Consider the following 24,869-nt stretch of genomic DNA (forward strand, 5'->3'; position numbering starts at 1 on the left):
TTGAGCTACAGGTGTGTGTGTGTGTGTGTGTGTGTGTGTGTGTGTGTGTGTGTGTGTGTGTGTGTGTGTGTGTGTGTGTGTGTGTGTGTGTGTGTGTTTATGTGTGTGGTTAATCAGAGATAAAAGCTGCATGGACTTTTTTGCCAGGCCTGGCTTTGAACTCTGATCCTCTGGTCTTAGCATACTGAATAGCTAGGATTACAGGCATAAATCACTGGTACCTGACCAACAAATACTTTGAATTTAAAAAAAGTTGTATTTGTTAACTTGCTGTCATGATCATAACATTAATTCCATGGCAAATCTGTAAACCTGGTCTAAGTCATAAATAATCTGCTACTTTCCAAATACAGACACTTACTATATTTAACTATGGCTTTAAAGAAACAAGACAAGGATGAAACCTTGTGAACTTATTATACAACTTGGATCAAATTAAGTATTAAAATTTCATATAACATGGTATAGCAAAAGAGCTTAAGTTAAATACATACATGAACCAATCTGGCTTTTCCATTTACAAGCTGCATACCTCTTTAGACATGTCATTATTTGGGTTCCCATTTACTGTTTGATAAATAACTAACAATGGCTATTTCTATAGTACTTTCTTTCATATTATAGTTAATTAGATTTGTATATATGAAATCCACTTTAATATACAGTTAATCGTTTGCTATGTAGGACTATTCAGGGTTATCATTCATGGGTATGATAGAATAGCCAGTCTAAATTTTCTCAGGCTTTCAAATTCCTATTATCTTACAGCAATGCTCTCAACTGACAGTCTCCTAGAATTTCCTGGGAAGTTTTGAAAATTACGAAACCCTGGAAACTATGCAGATCAGTATCAGTATGTAATTACTACTATTACTTTTTAAGTTTCCCAACTGACTTTAATATGTAGCTAGAGATAGGAAATATGGCCTTCTTTATTCTGTATTAATAAGGCAAAAATTGCAAAATGGCATAACAAAGGGATTTCTGGTCAACAGACTAACCACACTGATTCTAAAATGTAAACCCAAACCAAAACAAAACAATAACAAAACTAAAAAGTAGTAAACCAAGTAGGTATCAATAAGCAAGGCAGAAGTTGCGTTATGTTTTTCTGGCTTTATGAAGTGTGGCTTGTAGCCATATAGTCTTATTTTATAAATGCTCCACTTGAAATAAAAACAACCCTTTAATTAAACTTGGATTTTATTCTCCCAAATTAATAGTTTTGTTCATATTATAACTGTAAAAATCACTTTACTGTAACTATTAACATGATTATGAATATATAAAATAATTATGAATAAAATGCTGCTTGCCTGGATGAAAAGCAAAAATTTTAACCAAACAGAATTCAGAGCTGAGAAATAACTATATTTTTTAATAGATGCACTGAAGACTTCTTTTAGTGCGATGATGTAATTTAAAAATAAAAATGTCACTGGGGATGTATCTCAGTGTTACAGTACAATAAAAACCCCCAACTCAAACCAACAACAAAAACTTTAATTCACTGTTCATTCTTGAATCTCCTGGTATTAAAAAAATTAAATATATTTAAAAATATGTTTTAAAGCTCTAATTACATGTGTACAAATAATGAAGGTACTACATTTTTTGTGATCTAATAGAAACGTTTTGTCAAGATTTCTGGGAAGGTAGCAGAATAGTGACGGGAAAAAAAAATCAGAGCTTCCACTCATCAGTTAGAGGTAAAGGGCTTTACCAGAAACATCCAGCTCAAGAGAAGAAACTAGACTAATTATAAGCAGAGTTTAGTGCTAATCAAGAAATATCAAATCTTAAGCTTTTAAGAGGAGAAAAAGCAAACAAAAATCTTACTTAAATGATTGAGGATCTATGGCTGAGTCGTCACTGAAGACGGGTCACTGGTTTTCTTTCTCCTCTTCTTTTTTTATTGTTCCTGATACCCACATAGCCACCACACCAGTGGAGGGAAACAAATCCAGTTTCAGATCTGAGGGCTTGGACAGAAATAGTGGCAAGACGGTAGCCACCATTCTCTGAGGGCTTCAGCTACACAAGCTGCTCTAAACCACAGAAAAGGTGCTCCTAGTGAGGAATTCAGGAAAAAGACCAAGTGGATTTCTACCATGGATGAGTGACCTACTTCTGAATCCCACATGCTAGAACTAGTGCTGCTGAATCTCCTTCCAATTCCAGAAACATGACTAGTGAGAGAGCAGCTCCCACCCAGGTCCCACACTAGCAGAGGCAGGGCTGTGGAACCTCATTCCAAATCCAGAATCTAGTCCACAGCAGTGGGTGAGTGAATGGCTTCACTCAGGGCCCCACATAAGCAGGGTCTAGGACTAGTAGCCTTTATTACGCACACAGATCCAAACAAAACAATCACTGGAGACTTCAACATATCACTGGAACCAATGGATGTATCTATCATCCAGTCAAAAACTCAGCATAGATCTAATAGACATCTATAGAATATTTCACCCACAAGATGAGAATGTGCATGAAACATATCCTTCTTAGCAGCCCATGGAACATTCTCCAAAACAGACCTTATCCTAGGTTATACAGCAAGTTTGATCAATTTTAAGAGAACTGAAATTCCCCTGTATCTTGTCAATTCATAATGGAATAAAATTGGAGCTTAACAGTTAAAGTAACCACAGAAAATATTCAAACTCATGGAGACTGAACAACACATTGCTAAATGATCAGTGGGTCACTGAAGATAGAAGAAGAGAAATCTCAAAGTTCCTAGAATCCAATATAGTAAGCAAACAACATAAGAGAGCTTTTAAGAAACAGCCAAGTCAGCAGAAAGAGGCTATGATGCCAACATCAATAAATTAGAAACACTTCAAATTAATATTCTGATGCATTTCAAGCTCCTAGATAAACAAGAAAAAGCCAAACTCAAAATTAATAGATGGGAAGAAATGATCACTAGATCAGAAATAAATGAAATAGGAGTCTACAAGAAGCTGGGTGCTAGTGGCTCATGCCTATAATCCTAGCTACTCAGGAGGCTGAGATCTGAGGATCGTGGTTCAAAGCCAGTTTGGGCAGGAAAGGCAGTGACTCTTATCTCCAATTAATCACCAGAAAACCAGAAGTGGAGCTGTGGCTCAAATGGTAGAGAGCTGACCTTGAGCTGAAGAGCTGAGAGACAGCATCCAGGCCCAGAGTTCAAGCCCCAGGACTTACAAAAATGTCTACAAGAACTATAGAAAGTATCAACAAAACCAAAGATGTTTCTTTGAAACAATGAACAAAATTGGTGAGTCCTTAATAAACTTGACCAAAAGAAACTACACAAAGAAATAAAATCAGAGATACAAAGGGAAAATAACAAGAGATATAAGTAAAATTCATATTTTAAGGAAATGCTTTGTAAACCTTTATGCAAACAAATTAGAAAATAAAGTAGAAGTATATGCATTCCTAGAAAACATCATATACCAAAACTGAACCAAGATCATATTATCAGCATAAACAGCTCTATAACCAATAATGAAATGGGAATAAAAGACTTCCAACAAAGTAAAGTCCAGATCCAGATGGTTTCACAGTTGAATTCTATAAGACCTTTAAAACACACCAATACTTCCATGAACTAGAAAGGGTGGGGTTACTACCAAATTCTTTACAAAGCCTTTGTTATACTTATCCTCAACCAGACAGTGACTCAATAAAAAATACAACACAGAAACCAAAGACACACACAAAAAATCATGTGATCATATGAATAGATGCCAAAAATTATTTGAAAATATATAATATCCCTTTATAATAAAAGTTCCAGAGAAGCTAGAAATAGAAAGAACATTTCTCAACATAATAAAGGCTGTTTATGATAAACCTACAGCCAACATCATCCTAACTGGTAAAAAATGAAAACCATTTCCTGTGAAATCAGAAACTAGACAAAGGTATCTACTTTCTCCAGTCTTCTTCAATGCAGTAGAATTCCTAACTAGAGCAAAAAGGCAAGAGAACAAATGGATCCAAATAGAGAAGGAAGAATTAAAACTATTCCTATTTACAGCTGACATTTTCCTATATCTAAAGGACCCTAGATACCCCACTCCCAAGTTTCTAAAGTTGATAAGTAACTTTGGTAAAGTGGCAGGTTATAAAAATTCACAAAAACAATGGCTTTTCTGTATATCAATGAGAAGATTGAGAATGAACTCAGGAACGCAACTCCATTTGTTATATTCTCAAAAATAAAATACCTAGGAACCAACCTAATCAAAGAGGTAAAGGGTTTTTACAACAACACTACAAAATTCTGAAGAAAGAAGGTGAAGGACACTGCAGATGTAAAGAGATTCTGTGTTCCTGAATTGGCAGAATATCATGAAAATGGCAATACTGGTAAGACAATCTACAAATTTAATCAAAATACTAATGTTATTCTTCACTGAATAAACAATCCAAAAGTCATAGGGAATCACAATTCTGGGCAAAAAAGTAGTGCTGTAGGTATAACAATTCCAGACTTCAAACTTTACTACAGAGCTAAAGTAACAAAAACAGCTTGATACCAGCATAAAAACAGGCCACAGTCCCAACAGAAGACCCAAATATGAACCTATAGATCTTCAGCCATCTATAATAAGAGAGTCAAAAACATTGGAGGAGAAAAAGATAACCTTTGCAACAAATGGTGTTGGAAAACTTATCTACATGAAGAAAACTTAAACTGGATCTCTACATGTCACCGTGTACTAATGCCAATTTAAAATGGATTGAAGATCTCAGTGTAAGATCTAAAACCATAAAAGTACTACAAGGAGTAGGAAAAACATTAGAAGTTCTCAGCATAGGCAGAAACTTTCTGACTTTCAGGAAATCAAAGAAAATAACAAATGAGATTGTATCTAAGAAAGTAAGAAGTTCCTGCACAGTAAAGGACACAGTTAGCAAGGCAAAAAGAAGGCTTACAGAATGGGAGAAAATCAATGGCCATATATCCACAATATATAAGGAGGTCAAGAAACTAAACCCTCAAAGAATCAACAACCCAATTAATAAATGGAATATAAGTTAACAGAGACTTGAAAATGGCCACATAAATGTTCACCATCTCTGGCTATAAAAGAAATGAAAATCAAAATAATACTGAGATTCTATATCATGCAGTTAGAAGGCCATTACCAAGAATGCAAAACAACAGATACTGGTGTAGATGGGGAAGAAAAAGAATTCTAATACAGTATGGGTAAGGATGTACATTTGTTCAACTACTCTGGAAAGCTATTTGGAGATTCTTCAAAGAGCTAAACATAGAACTACTGTAAGATTCAACAATACCAATCTTGGGGCATTTATTCAGGGTAAAGTCAAGTCACTTGTACAACCATGTTCATCACTGTAGTATTCAACATAGCCAAGAAATAGAGCATAGATGCTCCTCAATGGACAAATGGATCAAGAAAATGTGGTATATATACACAATGGATTTTTATTCATCCTTTAGAGAAAAAATGATACTACATCATTTGCAAAGAAATAAATAGGAGGACCTAGAAAAAAGTTAGATTAAGTGAAATATGTCAAGCTCAGAGAGACAAAGGATATAGAAGCTAGATCTAATTTATAAATATTAAATTAAATACATATGGTTGTATGCAAGTATATACACACATATATAAACACATTAACTGAAATGTGGTATTTAAATGGTGTAATTTCTTAGAAAAATGAATTCAAAGTCCAACAAAATGAATACCAGAAAACTGGCCACAATATGGGGGGCGGGGGTCAGTGGAGGAGGACAGATGAATGAAGGTGGGGAAGAACGCAGTCATAATATCCAATGCATATTCCATGAAACTAAAAAAAAGGAAGGGAGGGGTTGGGAGTGATGGAGGAGAACAAAGGCGTGATATAGATTAAGATGCATTGTACCTATAGACTAATTTGCTGAATAGTAACTCCTTTGTAGAACTACTTAAAGATACTGAAACTATAATAAAAACATTTAATATTTAAGTTACAAAGCAGATTTTCTTATAACATATAAGCAAACTATGTTAGCACTTTCATGCCCATTCTGATTGGATTTTTCTTTACAAATCAACAGATATAGCTGAGAAGTAGTGGCTCATGCATGTAATCCTACTCAGGAGGCTAATATTTGAGGATCAAGGTTCAAAGCCAGTCCAGTTAGGCAAGTCCATGAAACTCTTATCTCCTCCAATTGATCAGAACAAAGCCAAAAGTGGAGGTGTGGCTCAAGGGGCAGAGCACCAGTCTTGAGCAAAAATGCTAAGTGATAGTGCTCAGGCCTACCCCAGTACCAGGATAGACATAAAAAAATAAAAACAAAACCAAGCAAACAATGGATACATATTGAAGGTTAGGGAAATAAATTTTCTTATAATTTTAGCAAAACAAGCTGACAAAGATACTTCGCCAATATTATTCTCTTTGAGTTGAATTCATTTTTGGGTGCTTCCTAGTAGAATTTTTGAAAATCCTGAAGTAGTGAATTTGTGTGAAAGGAAGATAATTTAGTTTAAACTTTATTGTACTATACTATTAAAGTGCTTGTATCTTTAAATCCTTCAAGACTGGGAAGTTAACATTTTCCTTAATTGCTAAGGAAGGCAAGAATACCTGGGGAGAATCTTTCCATAAAGATAAAATCAATATTCTACTAAAAACCAAATTGAAAATATACTGAAATAAAATAAAATGAAGCAAAGATGTTTCTTTGCATTCTCTTTACAATGTCCCATTGCATTCTACATAAGAAAACTCTACCTTTATGAAACTTATGGGGAGAAAATGAACTGGATTTCTTTTGATATCATGATGAGTAGGATTTGTATATACACTTAACAGAATCCCAACTACCACCTCCAATCCATCCAAACTTTAGCTTGACACATGAATGATGTAGGCCCATCATTTGGAACAGTATCTTCAATTCTACTCAGGAAATTTACACAAAAAAGGAAATAATCTGAGAAATGAGAACACGAGAAAATAGATACAAATGACTTTTAACCTTGATTTTTTTTTTAGGGGGTGGGGGGTGTCAGTTGTGGGGCCTGAACTCTGGGCCTGGGCGCTGTCCCTTAGCTATTCAGCTCAAGGCCAGCGCTCTACCACTTGAGCCATTGCACCACTTCCAGCCCTTTTTTTCTGTTTATGTGGTGTTGAGGAATCAAATTCAGGGCCTCATGCATGCAAGGCAAGCACTCTACCACTAAGCCACCTTCCCAGGCCTTAACCTTGGTATTTTAGGGAACAATTTTTCAATAAAACCAGCTTTACCTCTTAGTAGTAATGTATTTTAGAAAATGGCAAGCTATTCTCTGTATCAAATGCAATAAAAGAGGTCTTTTTGCTTCCAATTTTTTGAAAAATACAACTTACATTTCTGTTAACTTGAAAAAATGAGATCTGAGCTAATATGGCACATTGTGTGCAAAAAAAGAAGCATTAATATCATCTTTTTTTGTTTTGTTTTGTGCTGGTCCTGGAGCTTGAACTCAGGGCCTGGGCAATGTCTCAGACCTTCTGTGCTCAAGGCTAGTGCTGCTCTACCACTCTAAGCCACAACAATATTTCTATCTTTTTAGTAGTAAATTGGTGACAGACTTTCCTGCCCTGTCTAGCTCTGAACTTCTATCCTCTCTGATCACACAAGCCACCAACCTGACTACCATTCTTTAAGAAAATCACAAGATATACCAAATCAAAGAGATCTACTGATTCCTTCTGTTTTCTTTTTACTTCTTTTAGTGGTAACCTTCTTAATATTAGGTAGACATATTTTTGGGGACTAATAAGCATATAATATATTATAAACTATATTATGTCAGGTTCAAATGTCTAGAGGGAGATTTCATTACATAGTTCTTACATTCCTAGAGGAGAGTGACTTTTGGCTTACTTTGGCATTCCTGGAGCCCATTTTGAGAAAAATATTTAATATATAAATGAAACACTTATTTTTTTCCTCTGAGGTAGCTATGACTAGGAAATGTAATTTTAAGGCAGCCTGAATCACTTCCTTTAAAGTATTGTAATATGTGAATGTTTTAATATACTTAGAAGCTGATCTTAACTGTCATATAAATGACATTAATTAAAAATAAACTTAAATATTTTCAGTTTACATAAATAGCTGTAACAAACATTAAAATATTATGCAAATACATTCATTTATAGTTACACACTAGCTGTATGACCTTTTGTTTGCTTAATACTCAAATATGAAATGTAAGTACTAATGATACTGACCTATTATGAGAATTATATGTTCATCAACTTGAATTGGTTGGAATGGTGCTTTCATATAGCAAAAAGTTAATGACTGTTAGTAGATATTATAATATTAAATATTTATGCCACTAATACTGCTAATTCTAGGTGATATTTATGTCAACTTCCAACTGTTATCAAACATTACTCATCTAAACTTCCTTTGTAAAGAATGTTTCAAGTTATAATTAGAATATCTTTAAAGATACGTATATATCAGTTCATGTATTGATGTTATAGACAACACAAAAGGAAAGCTATTTTAGGAAATGTGTGAAATTTCTTTAGTTACTCCAATTTCACGCCCAGTAAGCTAAACTTCCATTTTATCCTCCTGTGTTTCACACAGCAGTAGCATTCTGTCTCTGACAGGTTCAAGCTAAAACTTTGCCAATGTCTTGAATAATGCTGTTTAAGCTGACTTCTATATTACTCTGAAATTGGCTCCAGAATTTCCATGTAAATTGAAAGTCAATGAGTATTTTGATGCCTCTTTATCAAAATAAAGAAAGATTATGGGGGAAAGATTGAAGATGGTGTACTAAAGATAGGAAAATATCAGACTTCTATTTGCTCAATCAGAAACACAAAACTGTAATGGGAAAATCCAGCTCTGAAGTGGACAGCAGGCAAAGTCAAGCAGTCAGAGCCTAGCACCAATCAAGAAACTATCAAAACTTACATCTCTGAAAGTGGACAAAAAGTAACATAAAACAATACCTTGTCCAACTAACCTGGTCTTGAAGCAGCCCCAGCTATAACCCATAACATGGCATGGATCAGCTCTTAATGTAGCCTTTGTCTTTTGAGAATCATGGTTTTCCATGGACCCACACCCAGCATTGATCTCTGCTTTGGGCAACCCAATCTCAACACAGACCTGCATTTGGAGCAACCTGCTTAAGCAGCTTGCCAAAGCCCACAGCCCAGTGTAAAACAAAAGTACTTCTGTATAAGAAACACCAGAAGGAGACCACCCCAATATTGAACACAGTGAGTCACAAGCTAACAACCCTCAGGTGACAGACCAGCAAGAAGGGCAGGGGAGAAAACAAGCCCTAGGATCTAAAGCAGGCACAGGACATAAGAAGAGGGGGAAGGAGCAGAAACAAGATACCTCATGGGATTTGGGGAAAGTGAGGATTTAACCTCCAGCTGACTGCATCACAGACTGGTGCTTGGGGGAGCCGGAACAAAGGACAAAGGTTTGTGCTTGAAATTCCAACACTGTACTGTCTCAACCCACACCAGGCAAGAGATAATTCTTCCTCCAGCTGACTGAATCAGAGATTGGTCCTCGAGTGAGCCATCAACAAGGGGCTCCTCAGAGACCACTAGTCTCAGCCCATGGTAACTGAGGATTTATTTAGCTCCCTGTCTGCCTAAGTCAAAGAAGAGTGAGGATAAGGCTTCCCAGTGAGCTCCATAACAAAATGGTAGGAACAGATTCCATCAGGAATCCAGGGAGGGATGGAAGGGTGGTATTCAGCTCCCAGTGCTAAGTGAGGGGATGCCTCCATCTCAACAGGGATAGGGTCAAATGGTATTCCAAACCTGAGTCTCACCCTAGAGCTCAGTCCTCAGGGCTCAGTGTTGGGCTAGCCCATCCAGCAGAGGTCCAAGCCAGAGTCCTACCCCTGAGCTCAGCTCCTAGCCCTATGTGAGATAGAAACCTCGCAAAATAACCAATCAGAAGACAGAGAAATAAAAACTGAAGTGAAAGCCTCTCCAGCAGAAAAGATTGACATGGAAGACAGTCTTGGAACTTGAACACAGAATAGATGTAATAGTAGAGGTAAAGATGCAAAAAAAGAAATCCAAGCAACAAGAAATGTGTTTATAAGAACTTCAGGCTGGGAAGGTGGCTCAGTGATAGAGTGCTTGCCTTGCATGCATGAGGCCCTTGGTTTGATTTCTCAGCACCACATAAGCAGAAAAAAAAAAAGGGCTGGAAGTGGCCCTGTGGCAAGTGGTAGAGTGCTAACCTTGAGCTGAAGAGCTGAGGGACAGTGCCCAGGCCCAGAGGTCAGGCCCCCCCAACCGACAAAAAAAAAAAACAAAAAAAGGTAAAAAGAACTTCAGAAGAGCTAATTTGTGGCTGTTAGGTATTTAGGAAGATAAGCAGGTAATTAAGGGTACAGCCCATCCAGGTAAACTTTAGAACACCTAACAGACAAGACCAGAAAAGAACCTTCAAACCACCACCTTGTGATTCAAACTGGCTCAGTAGAAATCAAGGAGAGGATAAAGTTGTCAGAGAGAAAAGACTGATTACCTAATAAAGGAAAACCAGCTAGAATGACTACTGATTTTTTAGCTGAAACCTGAACAGCAACGAGGGCTTGCATATACCAAGCACTGAACACGAACAACTACCAACCAAGAACACTGTATGCAGCCACACTTTTGTGCATAACTGAAGAGTAAACAAAAACAATTTATTGCCACCAAACCAGCACTACAGAAGACATTTGAAGATGTACTACATACAGATAACCAACATGAACAAGAAATAGGCAAAGAAAACAGACCATAAGAGATGAGTAGATATAGGAAGACAAGAGACACTAACCCTAAAAGGAGTTGTAATATGATAGGAACTATCACATACTTCTAAGTTCATAACTTCTTAATATCAATGGGTTCAATTCTCCAGTCAAAAGATAGGGTGGCTGGGTGAATTAAAGGGCAAGACTCATCTATCTGCTGCCCAAAGAGACAGAAAAAAAAAAAAAAGTATCTAGTGAAGGGGAAAGGCTAGAACAAAGTTTTCGAGCAAACAACCCTCAAAAATAGGCCAAAGTAGCAATACTAATTTCAGAGAAAACAGACTTCAAATTAAAATTAGTAAGAAGGGAGGAGAAGGACATACATATTAATAAAGGGATCTCTCCCTTAGAAGGACCTAACAATTCTCAATTATCTGGGCACCAAATACTAGAGCTCCCAATTTCATCAAATAAATAATACTGGGCCTAAAAACACACTTTGATTCAGATACATTGATAGCTGGTGAGTTCAACACATCACTGTCACTTTTGGATAGCATCCAGGCAAAAACTTATCCAAGAAACATCAAAGCTAAATCAATGCATTGACCAGACAGGCCTGACATCTACAGAATCTTTCACGCAGCAGCATCAAACTATACATTCTTCTTGGCAGCCCAGGGAACTTTCTCCAAAATAGACCATATCCTAGGTCACAAAGCTTGCAAATTCAAGAAAACAAACTGCTCCTTGTATCTTGTCAGACCACAATGGAATAAAATTAGAGCTCAATAACAAAAGATATCATAGAGAAAATACTCAAATGAACAATACATTGCTGAATGGTCAATGGATTATTAAAAAGATAAAGGAAATTCAAACGTCTCTGGAATTCAATATAAACGAACACACAAAATACCAGCTCCTCTGAGAAATAGCAAAGGCAATACGCTGTGTTTATAGCTATGAGTGCCTACACATCAGCAAATTAAGAGAAATCTCAAATCAATACTATAACAATATACCTTAAAGAAAAACAAGAACACGACAAGCCTAGAAAAAAAGGAACAAGACAAATTCAAAACCAGTAGATGGAAAGAAATAATAAAAATTAGATAAGAAATAAATGAATCAGAGACTAAAAAAGAAACTATGAAAGATTCAACAAAACAGTTGATTCTTTGAAAAAATGAACAAAATTGAGAGGCCCCTAGTAAATTTGAGTAAGAGAAGAGAATCCACCCAAATAAATAATAGCAGAGATGAAAAAGGATATATCACAACAGATGCAAGCAGAACTCAAGTATTATAAGGGCCAATAAACCGGGGAATCTGGTAGAAATGGATACATTCTTAGATCATCAATATACCTAAACTGAACCAAGAAATAAACCAGTTAAATAGATCCATAACACACAATTAAATTGAAATAGCAATAAAAAACCTCCCATCCAAGAAAATCCCACGACCTGATGAATTTACAGCTGAATTGTGTAAGTCTTTAAAGGAGAACACCAATATTCCTTGAACTCTTCAATGAAACAGAAAAGAAGGGATCATTACCAAACTCATTCTATAAAGCTAGCATTTACACAGGGACATCTCTAAAAAAGAGAATAATAGACCTATCTCTTTGAAGAAAACAGGTGCAAACTTCTCAATGCAATTCTAGCTAACCGAATTCATCAACAAAAATCATACAGTATGATTTATTGGGATGCAATGCTGGTTCAACATACGTAAATCAACAAATGTAATACAATAAATCAAAAGAAGTAAGGACAAGAACCACACAATCTCAAATAAATGCAGAAAGAAATGACAAGATCTAATACCCTTTTATGATAAAAGCTCTGGAGAAGCTAGGAATACACGGAACATTCTTCAATATAATAGAAGCTGTGTTGACAAACCTAGAGCCAACATTATAGTTAATTGTGAAAAACAAACAATTCTCTCTAAAATCAGAAACCGGGAGGGGGGACCAAGATGGCGACGGGGCAGTAGGGAAACGCCACAGCTCTCTCCAACCAAAAAGAGAGTTCGAGTTCCAACGTTTAATCTCCCCAAGAGACCGACAACAACAAAAAGACGAACACTCAGAGAAAAACCAGAGGTGGAAAATAACAAAAAAAGAAAGAGAGGAAAAGAAGAATTTCAGAACAGAGAAGAGCGAAGACCCCTCCCCCAACCTTTACTGGCCGCGCGGCAGTGCGCCAAGCCGCCGGCCAGCCGGCCCGGCGGGGGCTGCCGGAGCCACAGAGACACATGGGGCTGCTTGCAGATCACCAGGTACCGGATTGCAGAACAGCGGATCGCCAGGAACAGAGAAACCTACCAGCCGGGAGTCTCCACGAGGATCCCACCCCCACCCCTCACTCTCCACCGGAGCGGAGAGGCTCCATCCCGCCAAAACCGCCCGGCACCGGGAGCGCGACAAAGGGACCTGTAGGCAGAACACCCGCCCAATCGCGATCGCAGCAACCCGGCGGGGGCCACCCAACCCAGCCCGCAACCACCCCAACTGAACTCGGATTGCAACAACAACTGACGACCTACAGGGTGAGTACCCAACAGGGGACAGTGAATCCCTCAAGGGAGACCAGAGCTGGAGGGAATCCCCAGACCCTGACCTAGACTCCCTACCCCAACACCCGGACCACAGGACCCACTAAAACTGGGAACTGTTTGAGAGCTCCACCAGCCGGTGGAGCACACTCTGCTGGCCAGGCCAGAGCAAGAGCGCCCCTGGAAGGGAGCTTAAATGCCCAAGCCAGGAACAGCGCCCCTGGGTCAAGACTACCAACAGTAGAAGAAATTTGAACTGTGTCCTCCAGGCTGCATAACCTAGGTGGTATACACATTAGCACAGGCCTAACGAGCGCACTCCAGGCTGGGGCCGGAACCAGGCCTGGGGACCGGCACCTGAACAAAGCAAAAAGGGTCAGAAGTGGGGCTGTGACTCAAATGGTAGGGTGCCAGCCTTGAGCTGAAGAGCTGAGGGACAGCACCCAAACCTAGAGTTCAAGCCCACAACCAGCCCAAAACAAACAAACAAAAACACATCAGGAGCCCATAGCAGACTCCAGTATTTGGGAGAGTGCATCCAGAGCATCTGATCTTCCCAAGAGCACCCGCAGGAGCAAACACAAGCAGTCTAGGCTGCTCAACCCTTCCAAAGGCGGGAATTGCCAGCAATCTACAGCAGAGAGCTGAGAATCCTAAGTAAGTCAGAATAGCAGCTGGAAATAGGCTCCCAACAGAATCCAGATCAGGCACAGACTCTCTCTACCAATACAGAATCAGCAACCAAGCAAAGACAGACACACCAAAACAAGATTGAAGAGCAGTCTCCTGAACCCCCATGCGAAAATCACAGAGAAAAATCACAAGGTTTACCACTACCCAGGACAGCAAGCTCACCTCAAAAGCCAGCAGCCACGCAGGGGAGAGCCCCAGTGGGAGCAAAGCAGGAATGGAAGACAAAAACTACATCCAAGGGTTGCTGGAGGCAATGACTCAAGAAATAAAGCGAGAAATGGATCAGAAATGGAAAGAGCACAAGGATGAACTATCAAAAGATATACAGGACATCAAACAAAAGTTGGATGCAAAAATAGAAGCTGCACAAACGTCAGTAAGAAGTGAGATAAACGCCAAATTAGAGGTAATGCATACTGATCTCACCTCATTGAGAGGTGAGATCAGTACTCTGAGAACCAACATTGAATCCATAAAGGGATCCATTTCCACCATGCAAACCACAATAGAAGCCACGGTCAACAGAGTGAATGAAATGGAAGGTAGAGTGTCAGATACAGAAGACAGAATACACCAACTGGACCAAAAAGTGACAGATATGGAAAAATCACTCAAATTAAACTAAAGGGAAATTCAAGAGCAAGCAGATAATGCTAAAAAATTTAACCTTCCCATAATCGGAGTGGACGAAGGTGAGGAATTCCAGAGCAAGGGAATGCAACACCTATTTAACAAGATAGTCAATGAAAATTTTCCCCACCTCAAAAACGACCATCTTAACTACATCACAAAAGCTTATCGAACACCCAACAAGCAAGATCCCAGGAGAAACACTTCTAGGCACATTATAGTAACAATGATGGATCTGAATAATAAGGAAACAATCCTGCATGCAGCAAAAATGAAGAAGGAGCTATACTACAACGGGAAAAAAATTAGAATCACTGCAGATCTCTCCACACAAACAATGAATGCAAGAAAAGCCTGGGAAAGCACCATACGAGCCCTGAGAGCCAATAACTGCCAACCCAGACTGATATACCCGGCAAAGGTAGCATTCACATTCGATGGAGAACTGAAAACTTTTAATAGCAAAGAAAAACTAAATGAATACATAAACATTAAGCCAGCATTACAAAGAATTCTAAGAGGGGGGACACAACCTGAAGAAAGCAACCAGGAACTGGGACCTGCCCCAAACAGGCATTACTCCAAGTCTAACTGAGCAAGCACAGGAGGAAAGGAAAAAAGAAAAACTTAGGAAAACAGAATGGCAGGGACAACAATGCATCTCTCTATACTTTCTCTTAATATAAATGGGCTGAATTCGCCAATTAAAAGAAAACGAACTGAGGACTGGATCAGAAAACAAGACCCATCCATCTGTTGCCTTCAGGAGACCCACCTCTCAGCCAAACATACAAACTCAGAGTGAAGGCGTGGAAAAGGATCTACCAATCAAATGCCCCCAATAAGAAAGCAGGTGTAGCTATCCTGATATCTGACAAAATAAACTTTTCATTAAAATCAGTACAGAAAGACAAGGACGGACACTACATATTAATAAAGGGAACAATCCAAGAGGAGGATATAACCATCATCAACTTATATGCCCCAAATATCGGTGCACCCAGATATGTTAAACAAATGCTCTCAAACTTACAGAATAAAATAGATCCCAATATGATAATACTAGGAGACTTTAACACGCCACTCTCACCAAAGGACAGGTCTACCAACCAGAGGATTGGCAAAGAAGCTACCGAATTAAGTGAGGCCATACTTCAAGTGGAATTAACTGACATCTATCGAGTATTTCACCCTAAAACAACACAGTACACATTCTTCTCAGCAGCTCATGGAACTTTCTCCAAAATAGACCATATCATAGTTCATTCAAGGAACTTAAGCAAATACAAAGGGATCGACATAATCCCCTGTATCCTATCTGACCACAGTGGAATCAAGCTAGCTCTCAATAACAAAGCATACCGCAGAAATTTCTCTAATACATGGAAATTGAACAGCACACTCCTTAACAAGGCCTGGGTAACAGAAGAGATCAGAGAAGAAATAAAGCATTTCCTAGAACTCAATGAAAATGAAAACACCTCACAAAGAAACTTGTGGGACACAGCAAAAGCAGTCCTGAGGGGCAAATTTATTGCCCTCAGTGCCCACATCAAGAGAATGGAGACAGACCAAGTAAATAATCTCATGTTGCAACTAAAACAGCTAGAAAAACAAGAAAAAATGGGACCTAAAGCTACTAGACGAAGCCAGATAACCAAATTGAGAGCAGAGATTAACCAATTAGAAAATCAGAAAACCATAACCAAAATAAACCAAACAAAAAGCTGGTTCTTTGAAAAAATAAACAAAATTGATGGCCCGTTGGCAAGATTAATTAAAAAAAGAAGAGAGGAAACCCATATTAATAGGATTAGGGATGCCACGGGAAACATCACAACACGTACCCAAGATATCCAAACAATTCTAACAGACTACTTTCAAAAGCTATACTCTCTAAAGGAAGAAAATCTGGCGGAAATGGATGCATTTTTAGAGAAATACAAGTTACCCAAACTGAGCAAAGAAGAAGTTAACCAATTAAATAAGCCAATATCCTATAATGAGATACAGGAAGCTATCAAAAGTCTTCCAACAAAAAAAAGCCCAGGACCAGATGGATTCACAGCAGAATTCTATAAGACCTTTAAAGAAGAACTAATACCCATACTCCTCAAGCTCTTCAGAGAAACAGAGAAGGAGGGAGCTATCCCAAACTCATTCTACGAAGCCAATATCATACTCATCCCCAAACCAGGCAAAGACCCAACCAAAAAGGAGAATTACAGGCCAATCTCCTTGATGAACACAGATGCAAAGATCCTTAACAAGATTCTAGCTAACAGAATCCAGAAACACATAAAAAAAATAATACACTATGATCAGGTAGGCTTCATCCCAGAGACACAGGGATGGTTTAACATACGTAAGTCAAGTCAATAAATGTAATCCAGCATATCAACCGAGCCAAGGTCAAGAATCACATGATTATCGCCACAGATGCAGAAAAGGCCTTTGATAAAATTCAACATTCATTCATGCTAAAAGCTCTGGAGAAAATAGGAATAGAAGGAACATTTCTAAAAACAATAAAAGCCATTTATGACAGACCAATAGCCAATATTATACTTAATGGGGAAAAGCTACAACCAATCCTCCTAAAAACAGGACCAAGGCAAGGATGTCCACTGTCTCCACTCCTCTTCAACATAGTCCTAGAACCCTTAGCCAGGGCAATAAGGCAAGAAAAAGACATTAAAGGGATCCGCATAGGGAAAGAAGAAGTTAAACTATCCCTTTTTGCAGACGACATGATACTATACCTCCACGATCCCAAAAACTCCATCCCCAAACTTTTAGAAATCATGTCACTTCGGCAAAATAGCAGGATACAAAATAAACCCACAAAAATCAGTTGCCTTCCTATACACTGATAACGCACAGGAAGAGAGGGAAATAAAGGGAGCAACCCCATTCACAATAACCTCCCAAAAAATAAAATATTTAGGAATTAACCTAACCAAAGATGTAAAAGAACTATTTAATGAGAACTATAAAAAGTTAAAGAAAGAAATTGCAGAAGACACTAGGAAATGGAAAGACCTCCCATGCTCCTGGATAGGCCGACTTAATATAGTAAAGATGGTGATACTTCCAAAACTAATATACAAATTCAATGCAATTCCTATTAAAATCCCAATGACGTACATCACTGAAATACAGAAAACAGTCCAAAAATTTATATGGAACAACAAAAGACCTAGAATAGCCAAAACAATTCTAGGGGATAAAGACAATATGGGAGGGCTATCCATGCCGAACTTCAAACTCTACTACAGAGCTATAATCACAAAGACAGCATGGTACTGGCACAAAAACAGACCCGAAGACCAATGGAACAGAATAGAAGATCCAGATATAAATCCACAGGCCTACAGGCAGCTGATATTCGACAAAGGAGCCAAAGACATACAATGGAAGAAACACAGCCTCTTCAACCGCTGGTGCTGGGAAAACTGGGCAGCCACATGCAGAAAACTAAAAGTGGACCCCAGCCTATCACCATGCACCAACATCAACTCAAAATGGATTAAAGACCTTAACATTAAACCTGAATCTCTGAAACTACTGCAGGACAGAGTAGGAGAGACACTTGAACTAATAGGCACAGGAAGGAACTTCCTGAACAGAGTCCCAGGGTCACAACAAGTTGGAGAGAGACTCGACAAATGGGACTACCTTAAAATAAAAAGCTTCTGCACAGCTAAATCTATCGCAACTAAGCTAGAAAGACAACCAACTAATTGGGAAAAAATATTTACCAGCAATATATCAGACAAGGGGTTAACATCCTGTATATACAGGGAACTCAAGAAACTAATCCCTCCCAAACCTAACAAACCAATTACTAAATGGGCAAGGGAACTAAAGAGGGACTTCTCAAATGAAGAAATAAAAATGGCAAAGAAACACATGAGGAAATGTTCATCATCGCTGGTGGTGAAGGAAATGCAAATAAAGACAACCCTGAGATACCACCTTACCCCAGTCAGAATGTCCCACATCCACAAATCAGCCAACGACAAATGCTGGAGGGGATGTGGAGAAAGAGGAACCCTGTTACACTGCTGGTGGGAATGTACACTTATACAACCACTTTGGAAAGCAGTCTGGAGGGTCCTTAAAAAGCTAAAGATTGACCTCCCTTACGACCCAGTCATACCACTTCTAGGCATCTACCCTGAACAACAGGAACCAATATACAAGGACACGTGCACCTCCATGTTTATTGCAGCACTGTTCGCAATAGCCAGGATATGGAAACAACCTAGATGCCCCACCACAGATGAATGGATCCAAAAATTGTGGTATCTATACACAATGGAATATTATGCAGCCATTAGAAATGACAAAATAATGGCATTTGCAGGGAAATGGATGGAGCTAGAAGGAATCATGTTGAGCGAGGTAAGCCAAGAACGAAGAGACAAACGGTACATGGTCTCCCTGATAAGTGGATGCTAAATCCAAAAGGTTAGGTGATACGATAAAACTAACAGGACTTAAGAAACAAAGAACTCCCGCTCATCTGGTTGAACCACTACTAAATATCCCCATGCTGCTGATCACAAATATGGTATATAACATGTGAACACTGTTATATATTACAGACTGTGGTAGACAATTTGCTCCAGGGAAGTTAGAATGAACTTGTGACTTTGAAATTATGTAATCATTTAATCAGAATCAAAAAAAAAAAAAAAAAAAAAAGAACCTCAGGGAAGGGAGGGAAGCAGGGGATGGTAGGGGGAAAACAATGGAGGGGGTAACAATGTTCAAGAGGAAGTGTACTCATAACCTCACTCATGTAACTGTAACCCTCTGTATAGTAGCTTTACAATAAAAAAAAAAAAATAAAATCAGAAACCGAACTGTATATTGGGAGCTGTTATGTCCATGGTAAATTTAGATAATTTGAAACAATAAGGGAATCCTGTTATTAAGAGTGTTGATAGATACCAAACAGACCTTCAGAAAGTAAGCTGGGTATTGCATTGACCTAATGCAACTTAGAGATAATTTGTGAAGCAAGTATTACTACCAAGTTTTTTAAGAGCACAGGAAAAATACTGCCAACATTTAGAAGCTTGGGATTCTACAACGAAACTGGTTTTTCATATCTAAATGCCATATTAATTTGGGCAAATTATGTACTAACTTATTCTCCTGTTATAGGGATGAAAGTATTTACATTATCAGCTCCTTGTAAAGATTAAACAAATAGTATAGGCAAAATATTTAGCACCATCATATGCAAGGCAAAGTAATTATGATGACAAAATAAAGAATTTGGAGTAATCTGTTTACAGTCACAAAGAAGGTACGCAACAAAGGGGAAATGAAAATTCAGTTATCTCAAGAAGTTATAAAAAGACAAGAGATAAACTTCTACAGCAGTATGTATTTGTCAATACTGTATTATCTCTGTATTGTCTCTGGTTGGCTTGGAAAGCATATTAATCTCAAGGCAGGTTACAAAAGAAAAACAATAATGCAACTATATAAAGCTGAAAAATTAAAATTAATCCAAGTACAAAGTGGGATGGAAAGAAGAGTCAGTCCTCAAAATATATAAACCTAGACTGTTTGACACAATTTATATCTGAAGTAATTGCAAATACTACAAGCTTTCATATTACTAGTTCTATAACCATAAGATAATTCCTCTTTGATTCAGGAGTTGAAAAATAGAATGGAAAATTTTGTTTTCAGTTTTTATCATTGGCAAATATACCATGTTGTAACAGTCTTACCTATTTTCTTTTACTATACTTTGCCAACAGCAATAACTGTTTTTTTAGTTTTCAATATTTTGTTTTTTTTAAATCACCAATCAGATACATACTTCTACCACTGTCATCACCACAGAAGCAAATATAGTTACCTATTATCTATAGGATGGGCACAATTCTAAGCAGTGTAAATGTGATTAATTCCATTCATCCTTAAAACTACCCTATGAGATAACTATTTCTGTAATTTATAGATAAGGATACAGACAAAGCAATCAAATGACTTTTCCAAGAATACCACTGAATATCTGAATTGGGTCAGTGTCTTCATTGGTAAAGTCTCTTCTTGATTCAGTCAAGACACAAGGAAGAACAAATTGTCTTGAAGGTAAAAGAAACAAATGGTACGATGAGTCTGGGTCCAAAAAAAAAAACCAACCAAAAATCCCAGAATAGGCACTAACTATATATTGCATTACTTACAATTATGTATCAACAGTTTGGAAAGAAATACTGTACAGATTAAATTGAACACTACTTCAAATTTAAATGTACTCTGAATCTAAACAGAGGCTTGTCCAACATGCCATATTTTTATGTTTCCATTAACATTTCCAACTATTCTGTTTTAGTTTCATCCAAATTAATATGGTTTCACTAAACTTTCACCACAAAACTAGAGTATGAAAGAGTAATGAAAAAAATGGCACCGGATGCGAGTAGCTAATGTCTGTAATCCTAGCTACTCAAGAGGCTGAGATCTAAGGTTCATGGTTCAAAGCCAACTGGGTCAGGAAAATCTCTGAGACTCTTATCTCCAATTAACCACCAAAAAACCAGAGTGGTGCTGTGGCTCAAGTGGTAGAGTACTAGCCTTGAACTGAAGAGCTGAGGACAGCACCCAGGCCCAGAGTTCAAGTCCTACGACTAACAAAAAAAGAAAAAAAAAAAAAAGAAAAAAAATGGCACGAGGTAAAAACAGCTCTTATATGCAGGTGGTTTATAGTTTGGGCAGATTTTGTAGAAGGCAAAAGGTAAAATCTTTCAATTTACCTTCATGTACAAGGGAGAGTATGTGAAATAAGTGTTTATTATTAAACACCTCTTTTTCTCACCAAAAAAGACAGGAGGGAGTCATATTAAATGGATTAAATTCTATATTTTAAATATATTTAAAGTCATTTTAAAAAAACTTACTGCTTAGATTTCTTTTACATGCACAAGCTTAGATTTCATTTACATGCACAAGGACTAATTAACATATATAGAAATTTAAGTATAAAATACATTACTGGTATGTGTGAATCAATAAAGTGGAAAATATGTTAAGACTGAAAGCTAGAGTTTGGGGAACACTGGGAATCTGAGGTTCATCATACTGAGCAATCGTTCAATTCTGACTGGGCTGAATATAGTAGCACATTATTTGAGTATGCAATAAACCATTTTGACCAAGAACTGTATAAAAAGTTCTTGAGTGTATTACACAGCCCAGGTGATCTAGAGAAGCTTTAAGACAGTCCTGAGATACGGAAAGTTGTGTTTAACTGCCATGCATTTTGAGCATTCATGGCTTTTGCTTAATGGAGTTCTCCAGGAACAACATACACATAGATACTATTGGTACTTCAAAAGCTTCCCCACCTGTTCAGCCATATAAGGGCCGCAAAATCACCTGGTCCATGATGGGACACAGAAATATATGCTTCTTGTTGGCTGCTTGGCTTCTTGTTGCCTATAATGATAAATTTTGTATGGCCTGGCAATGCTGTTATAAACATCCATGTAGAAAAGGTTCCCATCTCTGATTTAGAGCAATAAAAATGATCTTGTTACTGGAACTAAACATTAACCATGAAAAATTATCAATAGTGTTTGAAAGCTTTATGGGCTTTAACTCCTCAAACATTTTGAAATGTACAAGTCATAGACAATTAAAAGGAAACTTTACAGAGAGATGTTAAATTTTTTTCTCCCTTGAAAGAGGTTTTATAGGGTAAAACTACCCATCTTTTACTCAGTTTTCAGAAGATGAAGTTAAGCATCTGAAATTATTAACAACAGGTGCGTATTCATTGACTAGACTGTTATAATTTATTGTCTATAATCATGTACCAGGTAGTATATATTTGCATCAATCTCAGATTTCTTCATAAAACTAGTTTCCTCGTATAATGGCAAATGTATCTAATTAATTATCCTTTGTCTTCATTTGGCCAGAGTTAAGGAAGTCTGGAGAAGGACAGGATCATATGTAATAGTCATTCTGCTTCCTTGCTGCTAGACAACCACTGCAGAACCCATTCCTGGTGACATACTGACCTAGTGGGCAGGACAAAAACAACCAGCTGAGGTTTTTAAAAACCGTGAAAGCAAGAGATAACTTCTTTGCACATGCACATGTGTGTGCATGTGTGTGCCAGTACTCAGGCTCTCTTGATCTGGCTGAGGTTTTTTTTTCACTATTAGCAGTCTACCAGTTGAGCTACACTGCCAATTTTGGCTTCTTGCTTCCTAACTAGGAGAGTCTCAATGATTTCTCTGCCCCATCTGGCTCCTAACTGTGATAATCAAATCTCAACCTTCTGAGTAGCTAGGCTTATAGGCATGAACCACTAGTGTTAGGCTCAGAGATTTCTTTATTCTTTTTTTTTTATTTTTATTTTTTTATTTTTAAAAAAATTTTTTTTTGTGAACACACTGTACAGAGGGGTTACAATTACATGGGCAGGATAGTGCGTACATTTCTTATCAAGCATCGCAGTCTCCTCCTTTGTTTACCCTTCACATCCCTTCCCAGCCTCCCCCCCACCCCCCTTCTTTATTCTTAAGTTGAAAAAAACTTACATTTTTTTCTTTGATCAACGGAACCATCTAATGGAAGAGGAATAACAGAAAATAGTACCTTTTTGGTTTCAAATTGTGCTTCCTCCTGACAGCATCCTCTGCAGTCAGGATCCAGCTGAAGGAGGCTGAATTGTCCAAGTAGATCACAAGAGCTGCAGAGCAGGTTGCTAGAGAAGCCTAACTCTCTGCATGCCTCTGATGAGAACTCTGCCCCCAAAGCAGACACCTGAAAATAAAAATGAGCAATAAAGCACAACTCTGTAAGATTTTCAAAAACAATTCTAACACACTGGTGATGAACTATGTAGTTTCATTTGGAGACAAATTCTAAAGTTTTGTTTTGTTTTTTTTGGTTGGTCATGGGGATTGAACTCTGGGCTTGGGTGCTGTCCCTGCATTCTTCAGCTCAAGGTGAGCGCTCTACCGCTTGAGCCACAGCGCCACTTCTGGATTTCTAGTGGTTTATTGAGATAAGTGAACCTTGATCCTCAGATCTCAGCCTCCTGAGTAGCTAGGATTACAGGCGTGAGCCACTGGTGCCCGGCTCTAAAGTATTTTTGAACTCTATAATCTTACATTAGTCTTTGGTTATTAGGGCCTTAGCCTTTCCTGTTCAAGGCTAATGCTTTACCACTTAAGCTACAGCTTCATTTCTGACTTTTAGCTGTTTAGAAATAAGAATCTCAGACTTTTCTTCCACAGCTGCATTTTTGACTTTTGTTGGGTAGAGATAAGAATCTCAGACTTTTCTGCTCTAGCAGGATTCAAACCATAACCAACCTCCTGAGTAGGTAGAATTACAAGTGTGAGCAACTGGTGTCTGACAAGCTTTTTCTAAAAAATATGACATCATTTAGTTTAGCGAATGGATTAACTAAAAACATGTATTATATACCTTTTATCACTCAGTTTAGAAAGGAATTTCCTAATAAGAAAAACTAATTCCCATTTCATTTTAAGGACTTAGTACCAGTTTTTATGGCCTACAGATTAACATCAACTTGGTGTAGATATATCCCGCAGGGGAAGGGTAGGAAAAGGAATGGGATTAGGGAAGATAGAACATACCAGAAATCAAACTTTTGGTTTTAGGCACTAGTTCAATCTCTAAGCCATAATTTCTTTATTAATAAAGCAAGGAACAATAGTTTCTACATAAACCAGATACTGAAATGATTAAATGACGTCTGAAATCAATCTGAATGATTGACAAAAGGCTTCCAAAAACATTAGCCAGGCACTGATGGCTCAGGACTATAGTTTTAGATACTTGGGAGGCTGAAATCTGAGGATCACAATTCATAGCCAGCTCAGGCAGAAAAGTCTATGAATTCTTATCTCGAACTAACCAGCAAAAATTCACAAGGGAGGTGTGGTTCCAGTGACAGAATACTATCCTTGAGCTGAAAAAAGATAAGGGACAGCAAGAGGCCCTGAGTTCAGGCTCTGATTACCAGCACAGAAAATAAAAATACAACAAACCCCAAACCATTACCTTTCCTCCTTTATCCATTCTTCTTTCTCTTCTCAGTGAACAAGGCTTATCTTTATTTGCTGAACGTCAGTCCTATACCTGCTTTTGATTCTACCATTTCTATATTTCAGGGATTTAATTTCACTGTATATTCTTATTATGTATTCAAGT

The 24,869-nt window shown here is 37.8% G+C and overlaps 1 protein-coding gene across 1 annotated transcript in view; it reads right to left on the reverse strand.

Annotated features, from left to right (window-relative positions):
• Positions 1-24,869, reverse strand: part of Selenof (selenoprotein F) — a 47,804-nt gene that overhangs the window by 16,759 nt on the left and 6,176 nt on the right. Inside the window, exon 2 of the mRNA XM_042692340.1 lies at positions 23,283-23,450. Coding sequence (XP_042548274.1) covers positions 23,283-23,450 — 168 coding nt within the window. The remainder of the gene's footprint in view (positions 1-23,282; positions 23,451-24,869) is intronic.

The sequence above is a fragment of the Dipodomys spectabilis genome, unplaced genomic scaffold, assembly GCF_019054845.1.
Source record: "Dipodomys spectabilis isolate Male_0828 unplaced genomic scaffold, ASM1905484v1 ptg000148l, whole genome shotgun sequence".
In the NCBI taxonomy this organism is placed as follows: domain Eukaryota; kingdom Metazoa; phylum Chordata; class Mammalia; order Rodentia; family Heteromyidae; genus Dipodomys; species Dipodomys spectabilis.